This window comes from Chrysochloris asiatica, unplaced genomic scaffold, assembly GCF_000296735.1.
Source record: "Chrysochloris asiatica unplaced genomic scaffold, ChrAsi1.0 scaffold00102, whole genome shotgun sequence".
Lineage (NCBI taxonomy): Eukaryota > Metazoa > Chordata > Mammalia > Afrosoricida > Chrysochloridae > Chrysochloris > Chrysochloris asiatica.
This window is the reverse complement of record NW_006408620.1, coordinates 2,873,894-2,899,122: the sequence shown is the minus strand read 5'-3', so window position 1 is coordinate 2,899,122 and position 25,229 is coordinate 2,873,894. Positions and strand designations below refer to the sequence as shown.

General features: G+C 42.3%; 1 protein-coding gene and 1 non-coding gene across 2 annotated transcripts in view; both read left to right on the top strand.

The window, feature by feature from the left end:
• Positions 1–4,650: 4,650 nt before the first annotated feature.
• Positions 4,651–25,229, top strand: part of ERCC4 (excision repair cross-complementing rodent repair deficiency, complementation group 4) — a 33,903-nt gene continuing 13,324 nt past the window's right edge. The window contains exons 1-6 of the mRNA XM_006867202.1: positions 4,651–4,857; positions 6,225–6,405; positions 15,537–15,732; positions 17,178–17,385; positions 22,312–22,492; positions 24,496–24,624. Coding sequence (XP_006867264.1) covers positions 4,651–4,857; positions 6,225–6,405; positions 15,537–15,732; positions 17,178–17,385; positions 22,312–22,492; positions 24,496–24,624 — 1,102 coding nt within the window. The remainder of the gene's footprint in view (positions 4,858–6,224; positions 6,406–15,536; positions 15,733–17,177; positions 17,386–22,311; positions 22,493–24,495; positions 24,625–25,229) is intronic.
• On the top strand, positions 16,436–16,506 carry TRNAR-CCU. Its single transcript has one exon. It is a non-coding gene; the product is annotated as a tRNA-Arg (tRNA).

The window sequence follows — 25,229 nt, the reverse complement described above, 5'->3', positions numbered from 1 at the left end:
AGTTTTAAATGTGTTTTTAAATATTCCATTGGAGATGGTTTCAACGGTATAATTTCATCGCTTATTTCCCTTTAGATTTAAGTCATAGGTCACTTCAGGCAATGGAGACCAGTAATCAGACCCAAATGTCATAGCATCTTTTGTCTACCTTCTCTCTACCTATGCTTCCCCAAAACTGTAGCTAGAACCACGATTGGAGAAAATGAACGCTAGTGGTGAACGCTAGTGGACATTTAAATGTCCTTTGTGAATGAGAAGAGAGGTTGGGTGGTGTAAAGGGATATAACAGCCTCAACTGGTCACTTGAAGGTTAGAAGTTGGAGTCTACCTAGAAGAGAAGCACCTCAGAAGAAAGACCTGGCATCTGCTTCTGAAAAAATTCAGCCAACGAAGCACAGTTCCACTCTGACACACATGAGGTTGCCACGAGTCAAAATCGAACCTGGTTTTGTAAGTTAGATGCCCAACAGATGAAAGCCTTAGCCATCAGTATTTCCAACATTGTCCTCAAGGACACAGCTGTTATGGCCACTCAGAAGGGCCCCTTGGTTTCATGCTCTACTGTCACCATCTTGAAATTCTTCATCCGTTGTGAACAAAGGGATCCTGTTCTTATGGCCATGAACCCCGCCATTTACATTGCAGGTCCACTTCTCAGGATACCTTCTAAGAGGTCGAATGCAGCAAGTAATGAGGAATGTCTCCAAAAACAAAGGGAAAAACCGGCTTCACAAAGCTTGTCTGACTCAAGTATTATTTTCCCCAGGGGAGACCCTCCTCAGAGCTTCTTGTAAATCCCTACAAAAGGCTAATTGCCTAATGCTTAAGTACCACGATCAGTTTCAGAAAAACTACTTGTCGCTACAAAGAGAAGCAGGTAATTGGTTTTTGTATTCAGCTTCACTCTGACTTTTCTCTCTCTCCACCCCCCCCTTTCTGTTAATGATGAATGACTTGTCATACAGTAAAAATATTTTTATTTTAATTACAGAATCCTCAAAAGTATATATTCCCAGGAGAGAAAATGAGTATAGTGATCAAACCCTTCGACGTCTCTGAATAATAATTGGTGGTCCTTGGTTAAGTGCCATGGAGTTTGTTTTGACTCATGGTGACCCTGTATAGGGTTTCTGAGGAGCGACTAGGTTTGAACTGCCATCCCTGCAGTTATCAGTCTAGTGCTTATTCCACTCCAGAACTCCTGAGTTACTAGCTAACCAAACACTAAGTCTTCTTCATAGGAGCAAGCAGTCTAGGGACAAGAAGAAAGGAAGCAGGACCTGGAACTATGGTAGCAAAACAGCACCAGGTACAACCAACCACCAAGAGGAAGAAGACCCATTAGAGGCCAAACCACCAATCAAGTTACTTCAACCAATCACAAAGGGGAAAGAACAAGGACTTTCCCTAAACCTTAAATACCACCCGGTCCTGGACCACCCTCATAATCGCTGCTACCTTTAAGCCCATTGGTGCTGCTACTATGCCAATCCATGTCGTTACTTTGACATGACCCATCTTAGCAATAGATCAGCCGGCCTTTCTTTGGAGAAACCTATGTGGTGGTGGTGGCAGTATGCCGTCCAGTTAGTTCTGATTTATAGCCACCCTGTATAAGTTTTCCGAGCCTGAAAATCTGTACAGAATCTAAGTAGTTCAAAAAATAAAAAGAAGTAAATGGCAAAGACAAAGAAAGCTTTGTCTTTCCCCATGCAGACTAGACTGGCTGGTGGATTAGAACTGCTGACCTTGCGGTTAGCCGGTCAACTTGTAACCACTATGCTACCAGGGCTCATCAAATCACCTGGGGCGCGGGGGAGGGCTCAAACCTTTAACCTTTCAGTTAGCAGCCAAGTGTGTAAACCATTCACATCATCCAAGGACTCCCTGAGTACCTTTAAAAAAAAACAAGAAATCCAACATTTTGCCATGGAGTCAGTTTCAGCTCATGGCAGCCCCATATGGTTCAGATTAGAACTGGCAACCAGGCTTTTAATCATTGATTTTTCTGAAGAAGATTGCCAAGACTTTCTTCTGAGGAGCTTCTGGGTGGGTCTGTCCATGAACCTTTCCTTTAGTAGCCAAGCACTTAACCATGTGCTCCACCTAGACATTTGTTTTGGGAGCCATGATTCTGCCTGCCACATCTTGGAAATCAAGTTTTAATTTCAGAGCTATCACTTCAACATACATTTCCTAAATGTATTGTAACTTGTCCTGAACTCTTATCTAAGAAATGCACAAACTAACTTGGTGATCTTGCCCACATTAAAAATATAACCTCTCTGAGCCTCCATTTTCTCACTTAGGAAACAGGAATGATTCATACGTGTCTCGTGCGAAATGATGCACACCAATTACCTGCTGCTTATCAGATATCCTTTTCCATTTAGCCAGCATTCAGAAATTATTATATGTTGTTTTAATCTTCACAAAATGTAAATAAAATACAGTATTAAGCAAGCAGTAAGGAGGTAGAGAAACAGACCCTCTTGTAAATCTCTAATTTACATACAAATTGGACAATGTGTAGTATGAATGTAATGAAAAGCTTTATAAATGTTCAGTCTCTCTATTCCAGTAACCTTTCATTTCTAGAAATGTATCAAAGTGCATGATTGAATTTATCACACTTAGTGTTGGTGTGGCACACAGGGTAAGCGGAGTACTGCAAACCTCAAAGTCAGCAGTTGAAACCCACCAAGGAGCTCTGGTAGAGTAGTGGTTACGAATCCGGCTGCGAACCTTAAGGTCAGCGGTTCGAAACTACCAGCTGCTCCACGGGAGAAAGATGAGGCTTTCTACTCCTGTAAAGATTTACACCCTCGGAAACCCTGTACAGGGTCGCTATGGGTCGGAACCGACTCGATGGCACTTAACAACAACAACAACAACAGTGTTGGTGTGGCACATAGGGTAAGCGGTGTACTGCAAACCTCCAAGTCAGCAGTTGAAACCCACCAGCTACTCCTGGGACACACTATAGGGGGTCAGTATGAGTTGGAATCAACTCAGACACTTAACAGCAACAACTTCCCAGTCATTGACTAACTTGTGATCTGACGTTTTTGCATTTACAACAATTGTAGAGCATCCACATGTATGTCTGGCGGTAAGGGATGTTGAGGTGTGAGAGCAGATTGAAAGTGGTGATGATTAAGTTACATGTTAACTTGGCAGGGCTTATTCTCAGTGGTTTGACAGTTACGTAATAATGTGATTTGGCAGTTATACAATGTGTTACGCTGTGGGCTAATGCGTTAGACTGCCAAGTCGTTTGAACTGCAACGACGATGGTTCAAGCTCACCAGTCGCTCCTTGGAAACCCTATACAGGGTCGCTATGGGTTGACATCGACTCTATGGCACTTATCAACAACAACAATCCTCCAATTTTGTATTCAGATGCGGTCATCCTCTATTTCCCCCTGATATCAAGGTCTGCATAACAACCTGAGTTTTGGAACCTAATCACGTTGCTAAGTGAAGAGTAAGTGTACAAAGATGTTCAGGGCTGCAGTGACAACGAATGAGTTAAATCAGTAATGGCATATCCACATAACAGAAATCTCACCAACCTTCAGAACGACTCCGTAAAAGCAGTATTAAATGCCATGTTAAAAGTTTTGCCCAATGTTAAGTGCCAATACTTGGGATTTAAATTTATTCTCGTATTTGTTAAGGAACTCTGTGTGATGAGACACTGTGTATAAAAAAGAGGACTAATAGTATAATTTCATGACGTTATTTGTGATTTCTGGATGATGGAAGATCAAGGTTTTTTTGCTTGTTTACTTATATGTTTTTCTGTTTTCCAGCAGTGAGCATGAATTTCCAATGACAAAGAAAAGGGCGTGGGGGTGGATTTTGCATACGTAGACGAATTCCTCCTCTGGTTGGAGTAGCCAGCCATTTCTAACCATAGAACAAATATTACCAAAGAGCTCCCTCTAGTGGAAAGCGGGACGCGTGTGTTGCAGGGGGACTCCTAGTTGAATAAAACAGTTTATTGTATTCAAGACGTTTAATAGAAAAACTGGAGTCCGAAATTAGAATATTGTTCTGTTTATTGAATTTCTTTTTTAAGGCAGACCAAATGCAAAAGTAAACTTCACCATCAGAAACAGGAGCTTTATACTTCTAGGAGCACTTGGAAGATTGACAGTGAACTTGTCTCAACTGTCCAAGTCGCGAGTTAGTGTTAATTTCTCTCCATCTTTGCTTGTTGGTAGTTTACGTTCGAGGAGTAGGTGACTTGCGCTGCGAATTTCAGAGTCAAGGTACGAAGAATGGAGTCTAAACCCTGAAGGGGGCCGGGGTCGCGAGTGCAGGTACCTCTAGGTGACTTTGAGACTCTTTGGCTGCGTTCGGTCGACCGTCGACTTCTCAAACTCAGCTTTCTTCGGCTTGCTCGGCTCGAACTCGTCTTCTCGGACTCAGCTCTTTTCGGCTAGGTTCGGCTACGTTCGTCTCGAACTCGGCTCTCTTCGGCTACGTTCGGTCGATGTTCGTCTCGGCCTCCTCTCTCTTCGGCTGTGTTCGGCTAGCGCTCGTCTTCTCGGACTCAGCTCTCTTCGGCTACGTTCGGCTACACTCGTCTCGGACCCGGCTCCCTTCGGCTACACTCGGCCGCGGCCCCGGAAGGGCGTCCATGGAGTCCGGACTGCCGGCTCGAAGAACAGCTATGGCGCCGTTGCTGGAGTATGAGCGGCAGTTAGTGCTGGAGCTGCTCGACACCGACGGGCTGGTCGTGTGCGCCCGCGGACTCGGCGCCGACCGGCTACTCTTCCACTTCCTACGACTGCACTGCCACCCGGCATGCCTGGTGCTGGTGCTCAACACGCAGCCCGCCGAGGAGGTGCGGCCCCTGTGGCGGCACCGAGCCGGACGCTCCGGGAGCGTTGGGTGCTCACTGAGCGGATGCAGGCCCAGGCACCTATGCTGAGCCCTTGAAAGGGGTGCAGGCCCCCGACAGGGACGGGGTGCTGAGAGACGCCCCGAGAGGAGTACAGCTGTCATTTGAGGCGGGGGTTGGGAAGAGAGAGGGGCTGGAGACCCCTGAAGGGGGTGGGAAGATGTCTGTGAAGGAGGGTACCGGTAAGAATAATGGGAGAGCCTCGAAGCTGGATATTGAGGAGCTGGCTGAGGGCACAATGATAGGGATGGAAGGGTCTCTGAAGGTGATGGGGGGGGGGCGAGCCCTGTGTCAAAAAGGGCTACTGTATAGAAGGAGCCCTGGTGTCGCAGTGGATCAAGCGATCGCTACTAACCAAAAGGTCGGTGGTTCAAACCCACCAGTCACTGTGTGAGAACCATAAGACAGTCTTCTTGTCTGGTGATAGACAGCCCGGGAAACCCTGTTGTCCTCGAGTGGCATCTAGGAGTCGAAATGGACCCTGGGCTATGGGTTTGGGTTCGGTGGGGAAGAGAGGGTTCTCCATGGCAGTGGGGGAAGGAACTGGGATCGTGGGGGAGATTCGGATTAAGGAGAATGGGGGAGATTTGAGATGTCATCTGATAAGGCTGATGAACCCACAGAGAGAGCAGGTGGGCCGGAGAAAAAATGTCATTGAAAAGAATGGTCACAAACTCCCTGAGAACAGATATCCTGTCTCCATTACCTATATTCCCCAGTGCTTAGTCAGGTCGAGCACAACACAGGGTGCCCCTCGCTGTGCTAGTGAAGTAAAGGTATAGAGCCCAGGGACCCACAGGCATGAAGTCTGTAGTACGCATGGGGACAGACCTAATAGTGGATGGGAAACAGATACCCATATGTTACTTATATGCAGGATTTTCCACTGCAAATCAGACTATGGTGGGAAAGGATTTTCCAGGTATCAGAAATCTTTTAACCCAGGAGGTTTAAAAGGATTGTTTTATTAAAGTGTTAATCCCAACTCAAATGCAATAATACCTTAGTGGTGGTGGTTCTGTGCCGTGGAGTCAGTTCTGACTCATAGCGACCCTGTACAGGATTTCCGAGGCTGTAAATCTTTACGGGAGTACAAAGCCTCGTCTCTCTCCTGTAGAACAGCTGGTAGTTTCGAATTGCTGACCTTGAGGTTAACAGCCCACTCATAACCACTACCCTACCAGAGCTCCTTAGTGACCTATATTATGTGTTTATGTTAACTAAGTTCATTATTTCCGAGAAAGACAGCCGTTATTGTAAATACCCGTCCTGTTTGAAACAGCCTACTAACCAAATTTGGTTTGGTTTAGGAGTATTTTATTAGTCAGCTGAAGCTGGAAGGGGTTGACCACCTCCCTCGCCGCGTAACAAATGAAATTGCAAGTAACAGTCGATACGAAGTTTACACACAAGGCGGTGTTATATTTGCAACAAGCCGAATACTCGTGGTTGATTTCTTGACCAATAGAATACCATCAGATTTAATTACTGGTAAGAATTTTGAAAACATCATTTATATGTACATAGGCACTTTTTTGTGAGTATGTGTGTGTGTGTGTTTCCTTCCCTCAGTTCTAAACTAGAATCTTCTTGCGGGCAGCATTGGATTTTTTTTTTTTACAATGTCATGTTCCCAGCCTTTAGTACAGTACGTAACACATCATAAATGTTTCATAAATATTCTAAGGTTGACTTTAACTAAGCTCATATTTAGTAAATGCTTAGCCCTGGTGTGCAGTGATTAAGCTGCTAACCAAAAGATAGGTGGTTTGAACCCTCCAACTTCACTTTGGGAGAAAAGGATGGCAGGAATCTGCCATTGTTGGTAGGACTTCCGTGGGAACAACATAGGAGAAAGATGAGGCAGTTTGCTTCTGTAAGCATTGGTTGTTGTTATGTGCCATCAAGTCGGTTCCGTCTCATAGCTATGTAGGATTTCCGAGGAGATGCTGATAGGTTTGAACTGCTGACCTTGTGGTTAGCAGTTCAGTACTTATTCTACAGCACCACACCAGGGCAACCTCAGAAACCCTAGGCAGCCGTTCTGCTCTATGTTAGTGGGCCTTTGTGAGTTGGAATTGATTCGATGACTGTGGGTTTGGGTTTTTTTTAGTTTTAGCCTGTGGCACAGTTATAAAGCACTTGACTGCTAATCAAAGGTTTGAACCTACTAGCATCTCTGTGGGAGAAAAGTCTGACAGCAGCCTGCATCTATAATAATTGTTAGGTGATGTCACTGGCTTCCTGCGCATAGCAACCCTGAATCCAACAGAACAAAACAGCCTGCAGTCCTTAACTATGTTGGACTCATTGTTGCTCCATTGTATCTGTCCATCTCCTTGAGGATCTTACTCTTTTCCACTGACCCTCTACTTTACCAAGCATGATGTCCTTCTCCAGAGACTGGTCTCTCCTGATAATATGTCCAAAGTATGAGAAACGAAGTCACCATCCTGGCTTCCTAAGGAGCATCCTAGCTGCACTTCTTCCAAGACAGATTGGTTTGTTCTTCTGGCAGTCCATGGCATGCTCAGTATTCTTCTCCAACACCATCATTCAAATGCATCCATTCTTCTTTGATCCTCTGTTCATTGTCCAGCTTTGTCAAGTCAGTTCCAACTCATAGCAACCCTACCCGGCCATGCAGAGCTGCCCCATAGGACTTACGAGACTATAAACTTACACAGGATCAGAAAGACTCAGCTTTCTCCCACGGAGCAGCTGGTGGGTTTAAACCATTGACTATATGGTTAGCAGCCCAGTGTTTAAGACACTGTGCCACCAGGGCTCCTCAGCATGCACATGTTGTTGTTGTTGTTGTTGTTGTTGTTGTTGTTGCTAACCATGCATATAAGGCAATTGAAAATACCATGACTTGGGCCAGGCGCAGCTTACTTACTTGTCAGAGTGACATCTTTGCGCTTTTTTTTAACACTTTAAAGAAATCTTTTGCAGTTTATGTGCCCAATGCAGTACATCATTTGATTTGCTGCTACTACTCTATAGGTGTTGTTTGTGGGTTCAAGTAACATGAAATCCGTGGTCATTTCAATCTTTCCATTTGTCGTGATGTTGCTTGTTGGCCCACTTGTGAAGAATTTTGTTTTCTTTGTCTTGAGGTATAATCCATATTGAAGTCTATAGTCTTTGATCTTCTTCCGTAAGTTCTTCAAGTCCTCACTTTCAGCAAGCAAGTTTGGGTTCTCTGTATATCACAGGTTGTGAATGAATCTTCCTCTAATCCTGATGCTGCATTCTTCCTCACGTACAGTCCAGCTTCTTGATTATCTGCTCAGCATGTAGATTGAATAAATATGGTGGCAGTCTGCAGCCCTGACTCACACTTTTCCTGATTTTAAACCACACAATCGCCCCTTGTTGTGTTCCAACAACTGCCTCTTGGGCTTTGTGCAGGAGCTGTGGTGATGCCACAGGTTAAGCGTTGGACTAGCTGAAAAGTCAGTGGTTCAAACCCATCAGCCACTCCCTGGGGGAAAAACAAGGCAGAGATTTAAAGCCTGTCCACAGAGATTTAAACCAGTGGAGCAGTTCTGCTCTTTCCTCTAGAATTGTAATGAGTAAGAGTCAGCTCACTGGCAGTGGTTCTGTAAAGATTATACCCTTGGAAACCCTATGGATGGTTCGTTTCGATCCTGTAGAGTCATTATGATTCAAAATAAGGTCTTGTGCAGCACATTTGTTTAATGAAATACGTCATTGAATTACTTGACTTCTGCTTCCATGAGCATTGATTGTGGACCCAAGTAAAATGAAATCCTTGACAGCTTGTGTCATTTTGTATCATGATGGTCTCTTTTGGTCCACTTAAAATGATTTTTGTTTTCTGTACATTTGAGTTGTAATCCACACTGAAGGCTAGTCTATTCTTTGATTTTCATCAGTAAGTAAGTCCTCTTGGCTTTCAGCAAAACAGGTGTGTCATCTGCATATCTTAAGTTGCTCATGAGCCTGCTTTTAATTCTGAAGCTGTGTTCTTCTTCAGGTAGTCCAGCTTCTTGGATTATGTGCTCAGCATACAGATTGAATTCGTGCTGTGGGATAATGTGCTTAACCGCAAGGTCACTTTAAACCGCAAGGTCTGTGATTCAAACTCTCCAGCAGCTCCTTGGAAACCCTATACAGTGTCTCTGTGGGTTGGAACTGACTCAATGGCACGCAACAGCAACAACGTAAGATTGAGAAGGATGGTGAAAGCATCAGCCTGGCGAACACCTTTCCTGATTTTAAAACATTCCGTATCCCTTGCTCTCCAGCCTGTGCACAGACTCTGAATGAGCACACCTAAGGTTTCTAGCATTCTCCTTCTTTGTGATGTTATTCATAGTTCACTGTGAGCCACCCGTGGAATGCCTTTGCATAGTCATCACAGCACACATCAACATCTTTCTGGTATTCTCTGTTTTCACCAAAGCTCCATCTGATGTCAGCAGTGATGGTCTTCATCCATGTCATTTTCTGAATCCAGCTTGAATTTCTGGAGGTCCCTATAGATGTGCTGTTACCACCATTTCTGAATTATCTTTAGCAAAATTTTACTTGAATTTGTTATTATTGATCTTGTTCGATAATTCTGTCAGGTCACCTTTGTTTGTAATGGGCACAAGTCTGGATCTCTTCTGATCAGTTGGCCAGATAGTTTGACTTCTAAAGTCTTTTCATGGGCTAGTGAGTGCTTCCAGCGTTGCATCAGTTTGTTTGAAATATTTTAACTTGGTGTTCCATCAATTCCTAGAGCTTTGTTGGGGTTTTTCGCCAATACTTTCAATGCAGTTTGGATTTCTTCCTTCAAAACCTTCAGTTCTGGGATCAGATGCTATCCCTTGAAGAGGATGAACATCTCAGTCATTTCTTTTTAGTACATTGATTCTGTGTATGTATCTTCTTCTTTTGATGCTTTCTACATCAGTCAATATTTTGCCCATCTAATCCTTCGATATTGCAAGTGGAGGATTGAATTTTTCCTTAAATTCTTTCAACTTGAGAATGCTGACTGGGTTCTTCCCTTTTGATTTTCTAACTTCAGGTCTTTTCACATTTCATTCTAATAATTAACTTTGTTTTCTCAAGCTGCCTTTTGAAATTTTCTGCTCCGTTCTTTGGCTTCGTCCTTTTTTCCATTTTCTTTAGCTAATTCATGTTCAAGAGCAAGTTTCAGAGTCTATTCTGACATCCTTCTCTTTCTTTCCTGCCTTTTCAGTGACCATTTGCTTTCTTCATGCATGAGGTTCTTGATGACATCCCAAAACTCCTCTGGTCTTTGGTCATTAGTGTCCAGTAGGCCAAATCTGTTCAGGAGATAGTCTCTAAATTCACATGTAGTCTACGTCATATAAGGATGCTTAGCATAAAGTGAGAGCAAAATAAAAAGTAATGCCTTTCTTAGAAAGAAATCCTTAGACATCGTAAAGCCTTTCGCTCTCTGTGACTTTCCTAAAAGCTTGGCTTTATTTTTATTTCATTTTTCAGCTGATCCAGTGAGAAAAAGTCATTGTATTGAAACTACCACTAGATGTCAGTATTACCTAGGGACTTTGATTTATAGTTCAGCCTTGTGAGGCAAAGCGCAATCTGAAGGGATACAGTTTACACAGAGTCCTGTCATTGAAATTGTATAAAGTTCATCCTTGTTTCTGATAAGAGTCCAAACCAGTAATGGAGCTGGAGCAGTCAGTGTTGCCAGCTGTGATTCCCTTCAAACTCTCTTTCTACTTCCCTAAAATGTGCAGATCCAAGAGTGGTCCCTGAAACATGGAACCATCGGAAACCACGGACTCCCCAACTTTTAACTTGTTCACCTGCCACCACCCAAGTACAGAATGTTCATGAAGAAGTACCATTAACTTTTCATTCCCCTTTTCCACACACTTTTCTGAAGCCCCTCATGTCTTCACGACAATGGCCTACCTTCCGTGTCCCTGCCCATCGGAAGGTTTTTTTTAACTCTTATTGTGAATTAGGTGATGGTCTAAGGAGCAGGTCAGCTCCCATTCCACAATTCATACCCACTTTGTGTCATCTCATTGAACACAAGAACTCTGAACTGGTGGGAGAACTGGGTCAACGTCTGCCCAGATCAGTCTTCCTGAAGAACCCGAAGAAGGGGGTGCCTTCATTGCTGGAATTGACCCCAACATCTCCAGATAGATTTCATTCTCCTAGAAATAGGGGGGAAAAAGATGTGTGTACCCGGGCTAAGGAGCCTTGGTGGCCCAGTGAGGGCAAACTCATTAGGCTGCTAACCAAAAAGTGGGTGGTTCAAACCCACCAGCCACTCTGCAGGAGAAAGGTGAGGCTGTCTCCTTCCGTAAGGGTTGACAGCCTTTTGCTGTAGAGTTGCTCTCTGCCGTATAGAATTGCTCTCTGCCCTATAGAATTGCTCTTCTTCCCTGTAGAGTTGCTAGGACTTGGCATTGACTCAGTGATAGTACATTTAGAGGTTGTTTTAGTTTATATTCATTCATAGAACAATTAATAAAAATCTTTTGAGCAGGAGTGTTCTATGCACTGAAGATAGAGAGATGAACAGGACAGTTTAGTGAGCACTTACATTAGACTATTTCTGAGCTTGAACTCACTTTCACCAAGCACGAAATTATTCAATTTCTCTATGCCTCAGTTTATTCATCTGTAAACTGCTGACAGGAATAGTACCTTCATTCTAGGATTATTTTTAGGGTGGAATGAGGTAATGTATACAAAATGCTTAATATTACGTTGTTATTAAGTGCCGTTGAGTCAATTTCGACCCCCCTATATAACCACCAGACTCGCAGTTCAAACACCTTTGCAGTCTGGCGCATTAACCCACAACGCCACATTGTTATTGTTGTTGTTAAGTGCCATCATATAGGCTCCAACTCATAGCGACCCAGTACATAGTGTCTGAGGAGCGACTGGTGAGCTTGAACTGCCAGCCTTATGGTTCAAACCTAGTTGGCGGTCCAGCGCATTAACCCACAGATATTCTTGTCTTCCAGCAGTTAGTAAAGGAGACAGATGTGTAAAGAGGTAATCACACAGTACAGAGATGTATTCAATGCAAAAGAAGGCCTCAGCGGTCCCCTGGTAGAATGTTTACCTCCAGTGCAGAAGAGCCCTGGTGTAGTACTGTAGGATAAGCACTGGACAGTAAGGTCAGTGTGAACAACAAGGTCATCAGCTCAAACTCACCAGCCACTCCTGGAAACCCTATACAGGGTCACTATGAGTCAGAACCAACTCGGCAGCTCTTATCAACAAGGCAGAGATCTGGTTTGGGTTCCCAGCCCCCATCGTCAATCATTGGAGGCTGGCCTGTTGCTTTGAAGCTGAACTGGTTTCAGTGGAACATCCAGATGTAGAGAGACTAAGAAGAAAGACCTGGTGATGTACTTCTAAGAAGTCTGCCAATGAAAACCCTCTGTATCACACTGGGGTACAAAATGGGATGGAAGCATAAAACTTGCAGTGGGCTTCTGTGTGACCAGCATTGCTCCCCCACACCTCACCTGCTTATAGGGCTATTTGTTTCCTTTGTGTTGGTGTTTGTTTTCAAGTGGGGTCCTTAGGTGGTGCCATTTAGTAGGAAGAACATGGCTTTGCATTTAGACAGACATGATGTGGAGTCTGGTGTCCCATTTCCCGTTTTCACACTGACCTTGGTCAGTGTACTTCCTTTCCTAGGCGTTGCTGTTGAGTCAGCGCCACCTCATGGTCGCCTTGTGGATAACACAGCACACCATTGCCTGGTCCTAAGTCAGCATGATTGGTGGTGGGTTTGAGCTGTAATAATGAAGTAAAAAGCTACTGCCCTTCAGTCAATCCCAATTCCCAGTGATCCTATAGGACAGAATAGGACTACCCCATAGGCTCTCCAACGCTGTTAGTCCTTACAGAAGCACAACTCATCTTTCTCCCAGAGAGTGGCTGGTAGGCTTGAACCACTGACCTTTCCGTTAGCAGCCAGCACTTAACCCGTTGCACCACCAGAACTCCTTAAGTCATAATACTACGTACTCCAAGAATCAGTTTGAGGATTAAATGAAATGAAACCTATAAGGCAATCTAATCCAGTGTTTGGAAGAGAGTTTTAGTTCTTGGTTCTAAAAAAAAAAAAAGACTTAACCTTTTAGAACACATTTTCTTAAATTGAGGTTTGTTTTGTTCATTTTTTTAGACACCCTTTTTTTACTGTCTTTTAACTCTAGACAATATTTCAGAGTCCTTGTGTGGCGCTGTAAGCTAAGCAAGCACTGAACCTCAAGGTCGGTTTGAACCATAAAGTTGACGGTTCAAACTCATAAGCTGCTCCTTGGAAACTGACTTGATGATATTTAAACCCAAAGCAGTATTTCAACCTAGGCTAGCTAAGTGTGAACCAGTAGACTCATTGGAAAACCAGCCTCCTAGATAAACAGCATTTTCTGCGTCGGAACCTAGTGGTATGTGGGTTTTGTGGATTACTGAAAATTCTCTGTCTGCAAATTGCTAAATTACTATTCATTTTAGCATAATTAAAGAGTTTTTTGCTTAGCTAAGGTGCATTTGTCCTCCATCCTCTTTGTCCAAAATTTCAAGCACCAAATTAGGAGAATATGAATTGAGTATTTTGAACTCCTTGATGGTTCATGGAGTCCTGTTGTGGTACTGCAGGATAATGCACTGGATCTTAAGGTCAGTGGTTCAAATCCACCAGCTGCTCCTCGAAAACCCTATACAGAGTCGTTATGGGTCAGAACCAACCTGGCGACACTTAACAGCAACAGACAAAAAGAAGGCTCATATATTACTATTAATACCGTTTTTCAGAACCTAAGAGTGATAAGGACTGGAGAGAAGCTTACAAGTACTTTTGTGGCAAATATATCTATAAAGTAAGTAACTGACTAGATTGAAATCTTCAGGGTGAGAAGGTGAGAATTGAATAATTGTCTCTTAGATCTAGAACTGAGACAGCACCCTTTGGCATCATGAGTGTCCCTCATTTGTCACTAGTCACGGTGTATCTTTACGCTTGCCTTTCCGGTAGCTCTTTCAGGGCAGACATCACAGCCTGTCACCATGTGGTGACCATTTGTTGAGTGTAGTAACGACCACCTCAGCCAGTACTGATTTTGTGAAGGAAACTCGTTTGTCATTGTCTTTTTTGCATGTAATTCAGAGATACCATTGTACCCACGGGGGTGGGGCAGTCATATTGAATATAGTCATTAAAAGCTTTTCCTTTAGTGTTATATTCATGGGTAGATTTGTAGCCTAAGTAAATGAAATATCCTCTGTCAAATCTGTATATATTTGTGGGTATCATCCCATTGTTTTTATTTTAAATGAACTAAGATACCTCTCAATTGAATATACTCCAATCCTAAAAACTGAGTTAATCTAATAGATGACACAAATGTTGCCCATACTTCTAAAATGCAGCAATTTTCTGTAGTCTACATCTAACATTAGGCAAATCTGCTGCACAAGACGTTTTGAAAGTGTTGAAGAGCAAGGATGTCAGCTTGAGGACTAAGGTGCGCCTGACCCAAGCCATGGTATTTTCAGTAACCTCATATGCATGTGAAAACTGGACAGTGAATAAGGAAGACCATAGAAGAATTGATGCATTTGAGTTATGGTGTTGGAGGAGAATATTGAAAGTGTCATGGGTTGCCAAAAGAACAAACAGATAGGTTGGAAGAAGTGCAGCCAGAGTGCTCCTTGGAGGCCAAGATGGCCAAACTTCGTCTCTTATACTTCGGGCATATTGTTAGGAGGGACCAGTCACTGGAGAAGGATATCATGTTTGGTAAGATGGAGGGTCAGAGAAAAAGAGGAAGGCCCTCCAATGAGATGGATTGGCCAAGTGGAAGCATTGATGGACTCAAGCGTGGCAACAGTAGTGACAGTAGTGAGGTTGGCCCAGGATCGGGCAATGTTTCATTCTGCTGTGCATAAGGTCGCTATGGGTTGGTACTGACTCGATGGCACCTAACAACATCTAACACTTGAGTGCAATGGCTCCATAGGATAAGCACTGGACTTCAAATCACAAGGTTGGTGGTTCAAGCCCACCAGTTGCTCCATGGGAGGAAGCTGAGGTTTTTGCTTCTGCAAAGATTTACAGCCTCTGAAACCTTACACAGGGTTGCTGTGAGTTGGAACTGACTCAGTGGCACTTAACAACAACAACATCTCATACATACATAAAAGAAAAGGAGTGGCCCACTTCACTTTAAGGTACTCTTCCCCCATGTGCTCGGCAGGCCCCCACCTGTGGTGATGTCCTCAGCCTGGAGCTCTCTCTGTTCACGTGTTAAAACTCACAATCTCTGCCAGCAAGACTTGACTCAAAACTGTCACCTCAACGAGGTGACCCAGACCAAAAGCACAGGTCACCACCCTTCATAGGCACTCACTCCTTCTCTGATGCATTTGTTTTCGTGAGCATTTAGCACCTGCAAACCTACTAACTGTTGTGAGTCCCATGAGGGCAGGGATGTGTGTGGGTTGGGGTGCTGGGTCATGCTCAGGTAAGCACTTATGGAAAAATGGTTGGTTGAATGGAAGGATGAAACAAAAAAAGCAGGAGATTCCTGTGTCTTTTCTCTCATGTAATTTGTACTTTTGCTCCCCAGGTATCTTGGTGTATAGAGCTCACAGAATAATCGAATCTTGTCAAGAAGCATTCATCTTGCGCCTCTTTCGCCAGAAAAACAAACGTGGTTTCATTAAAGCTTTCACAGACAACGCAGTTGCCTTTGATACTGGCTTTTGTCACGTGGAAAGAGTGATGAGAAATCTGTTTGTAAGGAAGCTCTACCTGTGGCCAAGGTAAACAGGAAATTACATGAGGTGGCTGATTTCTCTGAAAGGTTCTGTACTTTCATGTTTAGTTATACTTTTGAGAGATGCTAGTCCAGCTGCTAACCTCAAGGTTAGCAGTTGAAAACTACTAAACGTTCCGCAGGAGAAAGATAGGCTTTCTGCTCCTATCAAGATTTAAAGCCTCAGAAACCCTATACAGTCTGGGTCTCTCTGAGTCTGAACTGACTCCTCGGCATACAACCACTGTCACCAGTCTGAGTTTAACAGACACACCCAAATAGAAATACATGATCACCATGTTTGTGATTTTTGTTTTGAAAGGAGAAAAAGGACTGACAGCTATTTTCTGGTAGTGGTTATTCAGTGCCATTGAGTTCCAACGCATAGCGACCCTGTGTAGCATTTCCGAGGAGTGGCTGGTGGGTGTGAACTGCCGACTTGGTAATCTGCCCAGCTCATCTGAGATGGCCACCTTCTTCTTTCTTGGTCATTTAGTACAGCCTTCAGGGATCTGGAGACCCATATAGCCAACCGCTTTAGCTGAACAGCCCATTTCACTTCCACTTTGAAAACGACCCATCAGGGAAATCGAGCATGAAGACTCTGAACAGCTTAAGTTAATTTTTAGGGATGACCTAAGGTTTCTATTTTTAAACATTTCTGCAGCTTGCGCTAGTACATATTTCAATCCTTTTATGTTAGGATAAGGGTGCCGCTGGTGTAGTGGTATCATGCAAGATTCCTGTTCTTGCAACCCAGGTTCGATTCCTGGGTGCTGCAAGCTTTTTTGCAGGAGCCCTGGTAGCTTAGTGGATTAGGAGGAGGCCTGCTAACTGAAAAGTCAGCACTTTGAAGCACTCCAAGGAAGAAAGATGAGGCTTTCTACTCCCATAAAGATTCGGACTCCTGATGTGGGCTTCAAAACAGTTCAAACCCTCCAGCTCCTCTTCAGAAACCCCATACAGGGTGGCTGTGAGTCGTAATCAACTCGACAGCACTTAACAACGACAACAGTGTAAGGATAGTTGCTGTAGTCTTTTTTCTGTCTTGATTATACCTTCTTTTAGGAGTCAGCAAACGCCTCCTGTAAAAGGCTAGATAGTAATGATTTATAGGCGGTGTGGACGGTCCCAATTGTTCCACTTGGCTGTGGTAGCAGGAACACAGACAAACCGTTCGGTAAGGAATGGGTGGGGCGCTGTTCCCGTAACTCTGGTTCTGAAAACAAGGACTGGCTTTGGCCCAGACCGGCGTTTGCTGACCCCTGCCTTATTTGAGCAATACTTCCATTCATTAAAGTTACGTGTGTTCTTGGGGACATCGACATTTTGCTTTCCATTTTGTTTGTCTCTTAATTAACTTCACAAAAGCTATAAGTTGATTTCTCCTGAGATTAGAAATACCTCACTATTGAAACTCTAGAAAACGTTTGAAAAATATTTGTCTCTTAGGTTCCATGTAGCAGTTCACTCGTTTCTGGAACAGCACAAGCCTGAAGTGGTAGAAATTCATGTTTCGATGACGCCTGCCATGCTGGCCATACAGACTGCTGTCCTGGACATCTTAAATGCGTGCCTGAAAGAACTAAAGGGCCACAACCCATCGCTCGAAGTCGAAGATTTATCATTAGAAAATGCCATTGGAAAACCTTTTGACAAGGTGCCCTGTTTTACTTAAGCACAGTTATGCTTTCATTTTCGAGGCTGCACGTTATTTTCATATTTACAAGGTTCTTAATAAAAACTTGCTGTTATTTTAGAATTAAGTTGGAAGTTATTTGATGTATAGCTTCTTTGGGTTGCTAGAAAATAATAATTTTTAGTGCAAAATGTAGATCGGCTCATAAGCTTAACTGCTTTTGCAATAATACAGTAAGTGAATATTGTAAGTGTACTTCTGAGCAGGGTAAATAACCTTTTGCTGTGAAGTGGCAATATTTGAGTAACTGTAGATAGAAGAGTTTTATGTAATAATATGCCATAATTGTTTACTCATTTATGATCTTTTGGGGAGTAAATATCATTTGGATGAGTTCTCATTACTGAGTAATATAAAACTTAGCTGTGTCTTAAAATTATTGTATGAATTGAGAAAATGATAAGAATTTAGTTCTAGGGAATTTTAGTTTCACAGATTTTTTTTCCCGCCATAGATTAATATTAATACTGACAGGTAAGTGTCTAAAATATCATTGTAGATCCAGAAAGTGCTGACTTCTAGTAAATTTTCAGGCTAAGTTTTTTTTTTTTTCTTTCATTATTTGGTAGTTTAAGTTCCTACCTTTGGAACTCTGAATAATTTGTTATTGGAAATAAATCACAGCAATTTAAAAAGGAAAATTATGACTCCTTATTTCTCAGGGCATTTAGTTTCTTTCAACAAGTCACTTTACTGTGAAATATGGACTGTGAAGCACAATCAGCAGTTAAAGCCACCAGATGCTCATCAGAAACCCTATACGAGGTCTCTGTGAATTGAAACTGACCCTAACAACATCAGTAAATGATTTCCTAAAGTCTGCTCCTCTCGGTGTAAAACTTTATTATCATTGAGTATACTGTTGTTGTTGTTGTCATCGAGTCGGGTCCAACCCATAGTGACGCTGTATAGAGTTTCTGAGGAGCAGCTGGTGAGTTTGAGGGAGCCACCGCCAGGTGGCCAAGTGTGCAGTCCAGAGCTTACCCCACAGCGCCACAGCAAAAACTTTAATGGAATGAATATGTTCCTAGAAGAACTAAATAAATATGCATATAATGACAACAATAGCTTAATCAGTTTGGCTTTGAGGTGCTCTTTGTCGTACCCTGGGTAGTAAAGTTACAGTATTGTTGTTGTTGTTAAGTGCCGTCCAGTCGGTTCCGACCCATAGCGACCCTGTACAGGGTTTCCGAGGGTGTAAATCTTTACGGGAGTAGAAAGCCTCATCTTTCTCCCGTGGAGCGGCTGGTAGTTTCGAACCGCTGACTTTAAGGTTCGCAGCCCGATTCGTAACCACTACGCTACCAGTATTAGTTTAGGTATTTTCTTAGTCACCAAATCTGAACAAACACAGCTTGCATCTTGTTAGATCTTTGTGTGATCTGAAAAAGGGCAAGAAGCTATAGTATGTTTTGTTGTTGTTAAGTGCAGTCAAGTCAGTTCCAACTCATAATGACCCTCTGTAGGGTTTCTGAAGAGCAGCTGATGAGCTTGAGCCAACAACCTTGTCATTTAAACCGGTTTTGCAGGCCAGTGCTTATCCTACAGCATCAGACATTCTGATGTATCAGGATGGGCCCGGTGGCCCCCTGTTGTCCTGGAGAAATCATTACTAGTGTTTCCTTTCGTCTTCACATGTGTCCAGTTTGGACAGTACATGACAGAACCATCCAAATGTTAGCACTCCTGCTGGATATTAAACGTGTTGTGGAAAATTGGGTATATGTATTCAGCACCTATGTATATTTGTAGCCATGAATGTATAAATACCTAGATAGTATGTATATAGGGGTTCCCGGTGGCACAAACTATTACATGCTCGACTACTTGCCAAAAGGCTAGAGGTTCAAACCCACCCAAAGGTGCCTCAGAATACGGGCCTGGTGATCTGTTTCCACAGTCAGGGCTCGAGACCCCTGGAGGGTACTGCCACTCGACACACGTGGGTCATCATTAATTAGAAGCTACTCAGTGGCCTTAAGAGCAACAACATGTAGTATATATGTGTGTGTGTGTGTGTGTGTAGCATATAGAGACATATCAAGCAAGACTTGTTCTGGGCAATTTTTTGAGTCTTAAAAATGTTGAAACTTAACACAATTTTTTAAATTTAATATCTTCCCACCCATGAAGCACACTTTTATTAAAAAAAAAAAAGGTGAACACATTTTTAACACCAACAAATTCAGGAACATCTTTATTTAATTTGACACCTTGTTGTTTTTCTGTTTTATGCCTGCTCCATGGCCCCACTGTTGTTGTTAAGTGTCATCAAGTCTGTTCCCACCCATATCGACCCTGTACAGGGTTTCCAAGGAGTGACTGGAGAGCTTGAACCACCAACCTTGTGGTTCAAACGACTTTGCAGTCCAGCGCATTAACCCACAGTGCCACACCAGGATTCCATGGCCCCACTGTGTCCCACATATATTTTTTGAGGACTAAAGTGAGCCTGATCCAAGCCACGGTATTTTCCATGTGGTATTTTCATTAAGGACACTAAAATTGGACAACAAGTAAGGAAGCAGGAGAAGAGCTGAAGAGAAGAGCCTTTGAACTATCGTCCTGGCAGAGAATACTCAGTATATCATAGACTGTGTGAAGAGTGTTTCCTGTTTTGGAAGAAGTATGGCCTCACTGGGTCCCACATATTCATCCATCCAGGATTGTTGTTACTAGGTGCTGCTGGGTAGCTTCTGACCCCTAGTGACCCTGTATACAACCCTGCACCATCTGCACAATGGTGGGTTTGTGTGCGCCTGTTGTTACACCCACTTTGTCAGTTGGTCTCATTGAGTTTTTCCCTTCTTCGCTGACCATCCACTTTACCAAGCATGATGTCCTTCCTTCTTCTGGGACTGGTTCCTCCTATAATGATTCCAAAGTAGGAGAGAGGAAGTGTCCCTGGCCTTGCTCCTCAGGAGAAATCTGGTCATACTTCTTCCAAAACAGGAAAGGTTCTTCAGGAACTCCATGATAGGTTGAGTATTCTCTGCCAGGACTATAGTTCAAAGGCGTCAGATCTTCTCCTGGCTTCCTTAGTCATTGTTCAATTTTAACATGCATATTGAAAATACCATGGCTTAGATCAAGTGTACTTTAGTCCTCAAAATAGTATCTTTGCTCTTTAACACTTTAAAGAATTCTATAGCAACAGATTTGCCCACTACAAGAAATCACTTGATTTCTTGACTGCTGCTTACATTGATTATGGATCCAAGTAAAATGAAATCCTTGACAAGTTTAATCTTTTCTCTGTTTCTAATGATGTTCTCTATTGGTCCAATACTTTGTCTTCTTGAGCAGTCATTTGAAATCTTCTGTTCAGCTCTTTGACTTCCTCATTTCTCTCATTTGCTTTAGCTACTCCATGTTCAAGAGTAAGTTTCAGAGTCTCTTCTGACATCCACTTTGGCCTTTTCTTGCTTTCCTGGTCTTTTGCTTTCTTCATGTATGATGTCATCCCATAACTCCTCTGGTCTTGTAGGTCATTAGTGTTAGTGTCCAATATGTCATATCTCTTCTTGAGATGTTCTGTAAATTCAGATCAGGTGTACCAGAGGTCATATTTTGGTTCTTATGGACTTGTTTCCATTTTCTTTAGCTTCATCCTGAACTCATATATTAGCAATTAAAGGTTTATTCCATAGTCTGCCCCTGGCCTTGTTTTGGCTAATGATACTGAGATTTTTCATCATCTCTTCCCACAGATGTAGTCAGTTTGATTCCTGAATATTCCATCTGGTGAGGTCCGCATGTTTAGTTGCCATTTAAGTTGTTAACAAAAGCTGTTTGTAATGAGTAAGTCATTGGTCTTGCATAATTTTATCACGAGATCCCCAGCATCATTTCTGTCTGTGCCATTCTTTCCACTTACCGATCCTTCTTCATTTCCAATTTACACATTCCAATCACCAGTGATTATCAAAGGTATCTCGATTGCATGTTTGATCGGTTTCAGACTGAAGTTGGTAGACTTCTTCAGTCTCTTCATCCTTGGCTTTAGTGATTGATATGTACATTGAGAAGGAACACTATCCATTGGTCTTCTTGTGCTCATATGGATATTAACACATCAAGATAGAACTTGACATTTATTTTGCCAATTTGTCGTTCCTGGCATAGTAAACTATACGATCACCAAATTCAAAAGAGCCAGTACCAATACAGCTCAGCTCACTAATGCCTTGGATATTGATCTTTATGTTTTCCATTTCATTTTTGAGAAACATCGAATTTCCTTAGATTCCTACTTTGTACCTCCCACAGTCCAGTTATAAACAGATGTTTGCAGCTGTTTCCTTTCATTTTTAGTCCAAAAACTTTGCTTCATCCACGTCATTAAGGTCCACTTTACTTTGAGGAAGCAACTCTTCCCCAGTCCTATTTTAAGGGCTCATCTTCCAACTCTATATCAGACAGTGTTCCACTGCTGTTTATAAGAGATTTACCTCTCCTTCCTAGTTTGTCTTCATCTGAAAGCTCTGCTCACACCTGACCATCTTGTGTGACCCTAGCTCACAGCCTCACACAGGCTACCACAGTATGACAAACTGACACACACAAGTGGTGGCCATGCAGGACAGTCTGCCAAACGTGGCAGGAATTACATGTGTCTGAGGTACATACTTTAAATTCTGTTCATAAAAATCAAATAGTTGATTATTTGTTATTTTATGTGGTCTTTTTGTTTCCAAATAATGTGGGCAGTTATAAACTAACTCAAACAAAAAAACATTCCAGCTGTGAGATTTTGCTTTAAATTGAACATTTTGATTAGGCTCTAATGAACTGAAGTTTTCTATCTACTTAGTTTTTAGAAATAAAATTTTTATCAAGAGTAGCTATAATGTGTTTCCATAGTACTAAATGTTACTTTTGCTTTAGACAATCCGCCACTACTTGGACCCTTTGTGGCACCAGCTTGGGGCCAAGACGAAATCCCTGGTCCAGGACTTGAAGATCCTGCGGACTTTGCTGCAATATCTCTCTCAATATGATTGTGTTACTTTTCTGAATCTTCTGGAGTCTCTGAGAGCCACTGAGAAGGCTTTTGGTCAGAATTCAGGTGGGAGATCAAAATAGCAATCTTAGTCTAGGAACTGATTTGCATGAAGCGTTGGATCTTATTGGGGAATCAGGTGTGAGGAGTGCTATACTCAACAGCAAGCTATACTAAGACTTCAAATTCGGTTTTATGTTCAGAGGATGTAGGTTTTATTGATAGCTAATATTTCCGCCTACTTCACTTCTGTTTTGTGTAATCATAAATATTCATATCCATTCCAACCATTTTATTTCTAGGAAAGACTGTGTAGTACAGGCAGTCCCCAATTTAGGAATAGTTTACATTCTGAAAGCATAGTGATTAACTTAAAATTCATTTTTTCCCAAAGAAACAGCAAGGGGAGCTTGGGACTTCATCAGCTAGAGAATGTCAAGGACTAAGGAGAGGAAGGAAAAGAGACTTACAGGGAAATCAAAGTGAGAAAGACTCATGCAGCCTAGCAAGTCTTTGGGACTCCCTTCACGTTCTTAAAATCAGTGAGGACCCAAAGAGCTTTGTTTATGTGAATTCTGTGTATTAGTATTTATCATATTAGGAAATGAATCAGACATTTTAAAAAACTAGTAATTAATTTTGAACATAGCAACAATAAACCTATTATTACTACATCATTAAAAAATAACATTTTTATGAGAAATATATTTATCAATACTGAAAAATTATTGAGATGAGTGGCATTCCTTTTCAGGTTTGCACATCTCTTTAATGTCTGCCTTAATTGAAGACAGTTGGTCTCATACTTGCTTCTGCAATCACTTGACTTTCAAAGGGGATTTTGGTTGGAGAACATAAAGATAATCCAACCTCCTACATATATGTGTGGTTAGGAAAAAGGAGTGTATTTTGTAACCTTTTCAAATTATTGTGGGTTTTCTTTGATATTACACCAAATCTTGACAACTTTTTCTTCCAGATTAGTTGCAGTGTGGACTCGGAAAGCATATCAGTGAGCTTCTCTTCTTCTGTTACATTAAAATCCCTTGGGCTATCTTGCCATGTAATTGTGCCTTTTACCCTTAGGTGATTCGGTAACTCCGTGCATTGGTCTTGGGAAAAATACTGGCTCACGGGGTTATGTAGCTCCTTCCAAATGTTGACACATTTCATTATTAACATCAAAAAATCACCTGTGTTGTTGTCATCGCTCATCTCACCAGAAAAGTCTTTGACTACCAGGTGCTTCCAGGCACACAGTGGCAGATGTAAACGCTCCAAAATTTAGATTTTCCCTTGAAAGCTAGACTTTTTCATCATTGGCAACAAATACTGTCAGTTGTATTCCTTGAAATGCTCAATTTGTTCATTTTGGGAAAACATCTTCCAAATACCAAGTCTGAGTAACCACGGTTTTTCTGTCGTTGGTTCTTTCGAGTACAATTGGTGTTCCATGACAAACTGGCTAGCTCAGCATGATTCACAGCCACACAAGTGCTCTTCCTCGTCTCGACCAGTCCACTTCAGAACGTGTGTTGTGTGGACTTGCCAGCTCGTCACACCAAACGCTGCTGAGATCCAGGCTCAGGGTTGAAGATTTAACACAAGTCGTCCTTTTCTGCTACGTCATCACAGGCGTTCTGATGTGAAACTGGCTTATTTTTTCATCCACAATGCTGGGCAGGGAAGGTGGCATTGTCCAGTTTGTTGCCACTGTCTTGATTTGGTTTTGTGCCATCGCTGGAAATGTCACCAAAGTGAAAGCAGACAAATAATGTCTTAGTCTTACTATGACATTCGAGACCCACGGGGATCTATGGACAACACTTTGAAAGCACTAGCCTAACAGTGAGAAGGGCCACAGTACTAGGGGGACTTCAGAAACTGTGAAGAAATGCAATTAGAAGATAATGGAATTGTTCCTTACAGTTTTTGAAGCCCCTTTATAGTGGATAAGGGGTGGTTGGTAGGAAAACAAAAAGGCAACTAGTTGTATATATAAGTTGTGTGACCGCCAGAGACTTTAATTGTAAATTGAAGGCTTTTGTTCCTCTCTCTTTTAATCTTAGGTTGGCTGTTTCTGGACGCTAGTACCTCAATGTTTGTAAATGCTCGAGCAAGGGTTTATCATGTTCCAGATGCCAAAATCAGCAAAAAAAGTAAAATGTCTGAGAATATGGAGAGTAAAGAAGGACAAGGTATCTTTTAGACTTAAGTTTTTAATCATGTCTTTTGTATTTGTTATAGAAATGCTTATCAAGTATAATTTAAAACCTCCTAAATCACGTGAAAAATATATGCCTGTTTATAAAATGCATGTATGTGTGTTGTGTCAAACATGTACAATGTATGTTAAAACTATTCAGTATGCCAGATCTGAGACTCCATTGCCAGGGAACACCAAATAACGAATGCCAGAGTATTCTCAGTGCTACATAACAAGTATAGATTGATTTAAGTGTTTATATGTACGGAGCTCTGGTAGCGTAGTGGTTACGAGTCAGACTGCTAACCTCAAGGTCAGCTAGTTAAAACTACCATCTGTTCCATGGGAGAAAGATGAAACTTTCTGCTCCTATAAAGATTTGTAGCCTCGGAAACCCTATACAGGGTCTGTATGAATCAGAACCGACTCCACGACACACCACCACCTCCTATGTGTGTTATGTGTATATGTATGTTGTTGTTGTTAAGTGCCGTTGAATCAATTCCGACCCATAGCGACCCTGTACAGGGTTTCCAAGGGTATAAATCTTTACAGGAGTAGAAAGCCTCATCTTTCTCCTGTGGAGCAGCTGGTAGT